The 10,567-nt window shown below is 40.5% G+C and overlaps 1 protein-coding gene across 1 annotated transcript; it reads left to right on the top strand.

The window, feature by feature from the left end:
* Positions 1-6,946: 6,946 nt before the first annotated feature.
* On the top strand, positions 6,947-7,900 carry LOC125079231 (olfactory receptor 56A4-like). Its single transcript, XM_047692712.1, has one exon. The coding sequence runs from the start codon at positions 6,959-6,961 to the stop codon at positions 7,898-7,900; it is 942 nt and encodes a 313-aa protein (XP_047548668.1). The 5' UTR covers positions 6,947-6,958.
* The last annotated feature ends 2,667 nt before the right edge of the window (positions 7,901-10,567 follow it).

Genomic DNA, 10,567 nt, shown 5'->3' with positions numbered 1-10,567 from the left:
TTCAGAGCACCTCATCTTTAGGGTTCTGGAATGTTAGCATATGTGTAGGTTGTTAAAAAATAGATTTGAGAGCCCAGAAATAAGCCCATGTTTATATGGTCAACTAATCTACAATAAAAGAAACAAAAAATATACAATGGGAAAAGACTGTTCAATAAATGGTATTAGGACAACTAGCAAAAAATGAAAGTGGACCACTTTCTTACATCACACACAAAAGTATAATCAAAATAGATTAAAGACCTAAATGTAAGACCTAAAAGCATAATTCTACTACAGGAGAACATAGGCAGTAATCTCTTGTACATAACCTTAGCAATATTTTTCTGGATATGTCTCCCTACACTAGGGAAACAAAAGCAAAAATGAACAATTGGGACTACATTAAACTAAACTCTTTTGCACAGTGAAGGAAACCATCAACAAAACAAAAAGGCAGCCTACTGAATGGGAGAAGATATTTGTAAATAACATATCACATAAGGGGTTATTACCCAAAATACATAAATAACTCATACAACTCAACATCAATAAAACAATCTGATTTAAAAATGGGGAGAGCTCTGCATAAACAGTGTTCCAAAGAAGATATACAGATAACCAACAGACACATAAAAAGATGCTTGACAACATTAATTATCAAGAAAATACAAATCAGAACCACAGTGAGGTATCACCCTGCATCAGCCACGAGAGCTGGTATCAAAAAGACAAGAAATAACACGTGTCAGCAAGAAAATGGAAAAAAAGGAACCCTCATGCACTGTTGGTGGGAATGTAAAGTGGCAAAGCCACTGTACAAAAGAGTATGGAAGGTTCTAAAAAAATTTAAAATAGAAATACCATATAATCTAATAATTCCACTTCTGGGTATTTACTCAAGGAAAACAAAAACACTAATTCAAAAAGATAGATGCGCCCCTATGTTTTGCAGCATTACTTAAAACGGACAAGATAGGAAGCAACCTAAATGTCTGGGCTGCCTGCTCAGCAGGGAGTCTGCTTCTCTCTATCTTCCTCTGCCCCTCCCCCTCCCCCTGGCCATGCTCTCTCTGTCTCTCAAATAAATAAAATCTTTAGACAGAAGAAAATGAATGGGGTCTCCAATGTTTATAGCAGCCATGGCCACGGTGGCCAAACTGTGGAAAGAACCAAGATGCCCTTCAACGGATGAATGGATAAGGAAGATGTGGTCCATATACACTATGGAGAATTATGCCTCCATCAGAAAGGATGAATACCCAATTTTTGTAGCAACATGGATGGGACTGGAAGAGATTATGCTGAGTGAAATAAGTCAAGCAGAGAAAGTCAATTATCATATGGTTTCAATTATTTGTGGAGCATAACAAATAGCATGGAGGACAAGGGGAGATGGAGAGGAGAAGGGAGTTGGGGGAAATTGGAGGGGGAGGTGAACCATGAGAGACTATGCACTCTGAAAAACAATCTGAGGGTTTTGAAGGGGCGGGGGGTGGGAGGTTAGGGGAACCAGGTGGTGGGTATTGGGGAGGGCACAGATTGCATGGAGCACTGGGTGTGGTGCAAAAACAATGAATACTGTTATGCTGAAAAGAAAAAAAAATTAAAAAAAAATCTAAAAAAAAAAAGAAAAAGAATGGGGTCTGATCACTATCTTTACCCCTACCCCCCAATATTCTAACCTGGATCTTGGGATGTATTCTCAGGGGGTGGTTGAACTGGAGTTCGTCAGTCTTTGTGTTAGATGGTAGGTCTTAATTTGATTATATCTGCAAAGACTCTATTTCTACAAGAGTTCACACTCACAGGTACTTGGAGGTAAGGACTTCACTATATCACTTTAGGGGACACAATTAAATCCAAAACATGTATTTTGGATTTCTCATGAAAGATTTGTAACTGTAGTTGCTGCCTTTAATATATGTATCTCATTAGGTTGTTATGAGGATTAAATGAACTATCAGGTAATATCCAGAATAATATTATATATATATATAATCTCTTTAGATTTATTATTATTATTACTTGTGTTATTCTTGCTGTGACTTTATGTAAAGTTTTAGTCTCCCACTGTAAGATGACAGAAGCCATTTTTTAATGTACATATTTCAAATGTAGGGCCTTGTCAAAGTAGGGTAAAAATATTTGTTCAATGAAAAAGTAAAAGTAATTTTATCCTTACAACAAATCTGTGTTGGAAAGTTTGTTATGCCTATATTTCAGGTGAGGGAATTGTGGTTCTGAGAGCTGATGAACTTTCTTCAAGGAAAAGCAATGAGAAAGTAGTAGAACAAGAGTTCAAATAGAAACCTCCAATTATCTCTTCCCAATATGCCTATGATCTGACAGTGAAGAGGGATTATTCATTTATAAGAAACATGGGGACCAGGGTGTTTTGCCCAGAGTAAACTGTATGCTTGCTCTAGCAACATTCTTTCACTGAATGATGATTCACCCATGAAATAGTTTTCTTCATTTAGCATATCTATCACTCTATTTGATGCTGACAAGGTCCTTGGCACTTCAGGCAGGACCTCCAGGTAGCAAGGCAGAGGTGGAAGCAGGAGAGTAGTTAGTGCATGCAGGGAACAAGATTATATTCTATCTACATTCCTGTCCTGAAGTCTCTTCCAGTAGTTGTGGGCAGGAAAGTCTAAGACCTAGAACCAGACTGCACTTGCTCTCCTCTCTGCAAAATTCCTGTGCTCAAAGCCTGAAAGATCCTACATTTAGCCTGAGAATCCCTATCATAAGACACATCTGGGAAGGTCCACAGGAGTGGTGACCTTTTAAGTTCTACTGTGCACTACTTCAGAGTGGGGGCTGCACTGGTGGCAGTTACACTTGTTCCCAAGGAAACAATGCCAAGTGTTTCTGTGTGGAAGGTAAAAATTGTTAATGGTTGATCTTTCTGCAACCACAGTTAGGTAACAGAGTTTAGACCAAGAACGGCCATGAAGGCGAAACCTTGGACATGGGACCCATGTGTGTAAATGGCTCCGCCCAGGGACTTGCTTGGATACAGACCGTGGATGCTCTCACTGCAGGAGAAGGACTCACAGGGGAATGTGCTCTCTGGCCCCCTCTGGGAATGGCTCTCTTGCCCATGGTTCATGCTCCTCTGAGATCCATGCTCCTTTTATGGCTGGAGGTGTCTCTGTGTCACCTCTTCCACAGAGTTATAGGGCTGAGGAGAGTTTAGTCAGTTCTTCGCCATAGGAGCATGCACATAAATTTTCCTGGAGAAGATTCTCATCACAGTTTCCTTACCTTTCTTTTCTCAGGGTTTCCTTATTTAGACTTCTCAAGAACCTCTGACCTCTCTTGCCCTTATTTTATTGACAGTGGTGAATCAAGCCTTTTACAGTATATTCTCTTGGGAAACAGACCATGGGACTTCAGGGCCCTAGTGCTTAATAAGAGCACCAACTCCCGTGAGCAATGGGGAGAGGGGCCACAGTGGAGGCAGAGTTCATAATACCAGCCTCCAGAGCCCTTGGAGGGTCAGTTTAGTGCTTTCTCCAGCAGCCAGAAAGAAACAGCAGCAGTGCAGCCTTCTGAAGCTGGTGAGTCTCAAGCTGGACCAAGCAGGATGATTGTGAGGAAGGAGATAATGAGGAGAGGATGGACTCCAGGACCTTAGTATGCAAAGCAAAAAGAACTCTCAGTAGGACCTGGTATACATGCTCATCCTGCCAAGATGCTTAGATCTGGTATAAGGCTGAGTGGCAGGAACTGACCTAATGCTGTTAGAGGTGAGGCTGAGTCATTTTGTGTCCATCCAGGGTTTACAAACTTCTGTAGACTCAAAGACCCCCGCCCCCCACCAACCCCATATCATGTCTGGGACACCAAGACCCTGTGCCTGGTTGGTCAGAATCTTCCTTTCTGTGCTCATCTAAATTCATCTATGAGCCAAGGTGATCAGTCTGTTTTCTCATCTGGGCTCGGGTATTCTGTTGTAATTTGTTTAGGCAAGGCTTGTCTGATCTTTCCAGACTGTCAATATATCACTGGCAGAGACCATGTTTGTTCAATAGCACTTAGAACAAGGATCACCCCTTTGTAGATGTCAGTCTGCAAGTACAAATGAATGGAACTGAATATTGAATATCAGAGCAATGCCCCAGATGGCCAATGAGTCCTCATTTCTCAGATTAGGAGACCTCAATTTCACTGAGGAGAATGCAGAAAGAGAGGAAGGATGGTTCCAGCTCTTAAGGGATTTACTAACAGAGATGAAAGTATATTACCACCTGGGAGAAAATATCAGTGTTACAGGAGGTCTGTATCAGTTAAAAGGTCCTTGGTGATGTTCTGGACTCCAGTCTCTCTGCCCACTCATCCTCTCTTAACTAAACTCTGTAGGTCTCCCCACACTTCAGATATATCCTTCTTCTTTGCCTGCAATAGCTTTCCTTCAGATGTTCATCACTTTTCCTTTGGACTCCTCAGGACTCCCCAGAAGCTTCCACCCTTCTTTGTGATCCACTGTGTCCCATCTACAGCACATCACTTCCCAGCCTCAAATCCTATGTGCTTCCTTACAGTGGTCATGATCATGCCTACTCTCAGGTGGACCTCACACGGTTGTGCCTGCACACCTTACCCATGTCTCCTGACACTCTGCTCTCCTGCCTGCTTCCCCTGAAGAACATAGGATCTACCAACCCCTAGCACCTTTTTACTGGTCATGCTGAACAACCACATAGATGTTTCTTCTCTTTCCATTGCCTACAAAGAGAGTCCTCCTTTCCCAGGTGAATGTGGCCTCATTTTTGTATCCTTCTCTGATGCTCTCAGCTAATAGTGTCTCTTGGCCTAATAGGGCCTCAGGAAATCATAGACCTTTTTTTCTCCCCACAACAACATCTGAAGTTAAATATCATTTATTGATTTCATGTGAGGAACATATGTATCACAGAATTTAAATAGTTCTCAGGGTCCTTTAATGTGTGTAACAGGCTTCATTTCTGTTTGAAGCTAAATTTTCAACCATATCACATTGCTTTGTTCATCTGTGTATTTGCTCTTTCCAACTGTTTGTAAGATCATCTTTATTACCACAAGTATACTGTCTTATAAGTGCGTGTAAGTCAGTTTTCCTCTATTAGTTTTTGCTTAATGCATACTATACATTTGTATGCCTAACATTAAGACTAGGTATAGGGAAGGCACTGACCATTTTCTTGCTTATTCAAGAGATCAGGTCATGTCGAGGATATAGAACTTAAGGTTTATGGAAAGGACAAGGCTTTACTGAAAAGGTAGTTATGTTTTCTATCCTTTTTATGTTTCTGATTCACATTGAGAGTCATTTCCTAATCACATATGAAAATACAAGGCAGAGTCGATGCATAATTGTCCCTACTTTATTTTAGTCCTTGAATCTTTGGTTTGTTTTAAAGCCCTATAATGAGTAGAAAGTGTGTGAAGTGTGTTTTTGTGTGTGTGTTCACATGCTTGCATGCACATGCGTGTGTATGTGTGTGTGTTGTATAATCTATATTTGGGAAGTCTGGGATATTCAAATATTCAAAATGAAAATCTTATCCAATCTATTGGCTCCTATCTTCTGTGGCAGCTAGTCTGATGCCTTGTTTTCCAAATTTATTCTTTTTGAAGAGATTTTTCAGGTACCACAGGTGAACAGGATCAGTAATCCCACCTATACTGTTGAGTTGCTGCCAGGGATCCCTCTCCTAGTTTACTCTGACTCCCTTTCTGTTTTCTGATTCTTTGGCTGGGACAGCCCTTACTGTCACTCTTCTTTGTACTTGACCACTCTGTTCTTTGTTTAATGGTGAGGGAAATAAGATGGTTTCCAACAAAAGAAATAACTAAATAAAGCAGAGGAGTTTATAGAGCATAGATTCCACATGGGTAGAATAATTGGATTTTGGCCACAAGGGATCACAGATAATGTTGCTTACCAGATAAATGGATTCTGTATAGGTTTATATACCTGAAACATTAGTTCCAAATCTACCTTTGGTGAATCTACTGGTATACCCCTCAGTACTCGCTGTCTGGTGTACCCCTCAATACTGACTGTCTCTGTTACCAGAATATGATATTTATAGGTGTTTCTAAAGAATCCAAGCCAAAGAAATACTCTAAAACATCACAGAGAAAACACAGCAAATAACCCGGTAAGAGTGATAAACTCTATGCTTTTAAGAGTGAAATCCTCTTTGGGACTAGGAGATATTACTGCTCTTAGATGGGGTTAAGGGATGCCCTACCTTTAATCCAATATTCTTACAGAATGAAAATTAGAAACCCTGAAGCCAGGCCTTGTCTGAGTCAATGGAGTAGAGGGCTGGGGTTTTCTGGAAACTTCAGTTCTGCTTAGTTCTGCTAAACAAAACTCTCATAATTTATTCCTTCTAAATTCCAAAGGAAGGTAGGGCTTAGTTAAAATTGTGCTTGTTGAGGCTAAATAATGTATAGTGGCTGAAAGCAGAGAATTTAGTCAGACTCTTTTGTCATAGACCTGGCTTCACCACTTACTGGCTGTCTAATTTTGATCAAACTACTTCGCTCCTCTGCCTGTTCCTTTTAATTACCTGGAAAATTACGATAATGGTATTAATTACTCTTAAGTGTTTTTTAAAATTAAATGTGATAGTGAATATAAACATTCAGCATAATGTGTAGCACGTGATAACTTCTCAGTTAAAGGTTAGCAATTATTGAGATGGGATGATGATGATGATTTGAAAACTTGAGACGGGTTAAAAGCCCTAATGAAAACATGAGTTTTAATACATGTAGAACACATATGTGATGAGCACTGGGTGTTATATGCAACTAATGAATTGTTGAACACTACATCAAAAACTAATAATGTACTTACTATATGTTGTCTAACTGAATATAATGAGAAAAAAAGAACACATACTTTATATGTTGATGTATTTTTGTCCTTCTTTTGAAGGGACTCTGGATTTTTAGCTTGTTCAGGATACTTTATATGGCTTCACCCAGCAACTACTCCATTGCTCCTGTTACTGAATTTCTCCTCATCTGCTTCCCTAACTACCAGAGTTGGCAACACTGGTTGTCCCTGCCCCTCAGCCTCCTCTTCCTTCTGGCCATGGGGGCCAATGTCACCCTCCTGATCACCATCTGGCTGGAGGCCTCTCTTCATGAGCCCATGTACTACCTGCTCAGCCTCCTCTCCCTGCTGGATATCGTGCTCTGCCTGACGGTCATCCCCAAGGTCCTGGCCATCTTCTGGTTTGATCTCAGGTCCATCAGCTTTTCAGCCTGCTTCCTCCAGATGTTCATCATGAATTGCTTCCTTGCCATGGAGTCCTGCATATTCATGGTCATGGCCTATGACCGCTATGTGGCTATCTGCCACCCACTGCGATACCCATCCATCATCACTGACCAGTTTGTGGTTAGAGCTACCATATTTGTTGTGGCCCGGAATGGCTTCTTTTTTCTTCCTGTTCCAGTTCTTTCTTCTCGGCTCAGATACTGTGCAGAGAACATCATCAAAAATTGTATCTGCACTAACCTGTCTGTGTCCAAACTCTCCTGTGATGACATCACCTTCAACAGGCTCTATCAGTTTGTGGCAGGCTGGACCCTACTGGGCTCTGACCTCGTCCTTATTGTTCTGTCATACTCCTTCATCCTGAAAGCTGTGCTAAGGATCAAAGCTGAGGGTGCTGCAGCCAAGGCCCTGAGCACATGTGGTTCCCACTTCATTCTCATCCTCTTCTTCAGCACAGTCCTGCTGGTTCTGGTCATCACTAATGTGGCCAGGAAGAAGATTCCCCCAGATGTCCCCATCCTGCTCAACATCCTGCACCACCTCATCCCCCCAGCTCTGAACCCCATTGTTTATGGTGTGAGAACCAAGGAGATCAAGCAGGGAATCCAGAAGCTGCTGAGAAGGTTGTAAGAAGTAAAATGGATCAGATCTACCTTTGGAATTGTTAGTAGATCTCAGGAATTATTTTTATGTTGGAAAGGAAATTTTACTTTTTAATCCCAGAATGGATTCTGATTCTTTTTATCTCAGACAACAATGAAAAGATTCTGTGAATCCTTGTTTCCTCCTGCTTCAAAGGAAACCATCTTTCCTGGATCTTTCCTGGATCTTTCCTGGATTCTGCAAATTTGCCCTGACTGACTCCCTATCTGAGGGTCTTGCCAAGCCTTAGCCAAGTGGAGCTGGATTGGAGTGGGAGTGTTCGGCCCCAAAGAAACAAACTTTATAGTTAAAGAAATCTGCCTGTCCCGATTTGCAAAGAACACAGATGACTCTCCTGCCTCCTGTTTCAGACATGGCTTTTGTGTTGTGAGGGGTTGATTGGGCTGATGTAAGAACATTCAATCAGAATTTTGGTTTTTGGGGTTGAGTGCTTTATTGTGAATATCCCTGACTCTCTTTTTTGGCACCTGTGGCAGATGTGTCATCTCCTGGCTCCTCAGATCCTTAATAGGGGTTGACCCTATTAAGGTTTTCCATTTGTGCAACTTCCCTGGGAGCATCTTCTCCTACTCACCCTCCCTCCTTCCTTCCCTTCCTCCTTTCCTTCTTTCTTTCCCTTTTCTTTCTTTCTTTCTTTCTTTCTTTCTTTCTTTCTTTCTTTCTTTCCTCCTTCCTTCCTTCCTTCCTTCCTTCCTTCTGTCCATCCTCTCTCTCTATCTCTCTCCCCTCTCTCTTTCTCTTTCTTTTCCTTCCTTCCTTCCTTCTTTCCTTCCTTCCTTCCTCCCTAAGATTTTTTGTTCAGATTTTTATTTGTAGAGGAGGTAGAAAATCTTTTAGGGTTTTTTTTTTTTTGGGGGGGGGAGGGGTAGACTTGTATTGTTTGAAGTGTCTTATGTTCTTTACCTCAATATCTTCGTGACTCTGTAATCCTCACTTTATCCCATATACCTCCTATAAGGAACTTAGAATGCTACATCACATTTCAGGCACCATCCCTCCCCAACTATGACCTGTGCATCCTAGGCACAACTCAGCTGTCCAGTTCATTCCTTCTATTGCCATGTTTCCTTCAGCCTTCAGCCTGGGCTGGTATAGCTGTTGACAGTTTTTCCAGGATGACATAGAAGCTCTAGACTCTGATTTTCATGAATAAATGTGTTCCGCTATTTTGCTATCCCCTTCATGATGCCACATGTTTGTCCAATGTTTCCAAGGAACATTTTATAATAACTACCTGTCTCTTTTGTGGATGAAAATTAAGAGTTTGTAGTCTGTTATTTTACCAAGCATTATTTGAAGAACATTCCCATTGGACTATCCTACTTTCTTTTGTGCCAAAACTTTTTTGGGGTGCCTGGGTGGCTCCTCCGCTAAGTCATGATCCCAGGGTCCTGGGATTGGGCCCTGCATTGGGTTTCCTGCTTCTCTCTCTCTCTCTGCCACTCTCCCTTGTTGTGCTCTCTTTCTCTCTCTCTCTCTCTCTGTCAAATAAACAAGTAAAATCTTAAAAAACAGAAAAACTAAACAAAAAATATTTTCTTTGATGAATGACATATTTAAATTTAATATTTCTGTACTATTTTAAAAAGTTATATGTTTTGCAGCAGTGATTCTCTTTTCTTCCTTAGAGACCTCTATGTTTTGGCTCTAACAGACTTTCAGACTTATCTCAAACTTTGTTTCCCCTACTGAGCTAAAGCAAACTGCTCACTTTTCCCTGAACATCCCCTCTTTGTGTTTGCTGTCTGTCTTTAATCATTTGACCTTTCAACACGAACCTTCATTTACTAGTATCATCACTGCTGAACCCTATATTTCCCACGAGGCTGAAGTCAAGCAGCACTTTGCACAGGGGGACTTCTTTTAATGACTCTTACCTGGAATCGCTACTCTAGCATCTTTAGTATCTACATGACTTTTTCTGATGGTGTCATGAGTTTCTTTTCGGTTGAGAGAGTATTTTATTCATCTTTTTATTCTGCATGTTTAATTTTATCCTTCCTTATGTAGAGGAATTTAGAATAAAGATACATCGAATAAGGTGGAACATTTTATTAGTGCATTATCTTGTCCCTCCCGTCCTTTGAAAACTACTAAGGAACAATGATCAAATCTTATAGTAATATGTGTTTTTATAGTACCTAATACAGAGACTATTTTTAGCCAACAATAAATGGAATTTATCTCACCCTCAGGTTGGAATAATCAGAGTAATTGGGATTTGATTCTTAGACCAATCTGGCCAAATTTGCCAACTCAGGTTTTATGAGCTTTGGCTAAACTTGTTTCTTTACCCTGAAAATAGTGATAATGATCCTTATCTCTTACCATTGTCTTGAAGAGTAAATAGACTAAGTATGAAAAATTTTTCTCAGTACCTTGAATGTACATACCTTAATTACATAGACATTAAATGAATTGTTATTATTATTTTCCTAAGCACACTGCTTCCCCTGCTGCCCTCTGAATATGAAGCAGGTTATTGTTTCATACCTCATTTTCCTTGAAGTAGCAGATATTTGTGTCATTTTGTCTTCCTCTAGCTCTATAGTCATTTTATTACTAATACATTTCCTTGAGAAATCTTTTACATATATGAAGGTTACTTTTGAAACTCCAAACTATTTGGTGCTG

The sequence above is a fragment of the Lutra lutra genome, chromosome 10 (assembly GCF_902655055.1).
Source record: "Lutra lutra chromosome 10, mLutLut1.2, whole genome shotgun sequence".
NCBI lineage: Eukaryota > Metazoa > Chordata > Mammalia > Carnivora > Mustelidae > Lutra > Lutra lutra.
This window is presented reverse-complemented; position numbering and strand designations above follow the sequence as displayed.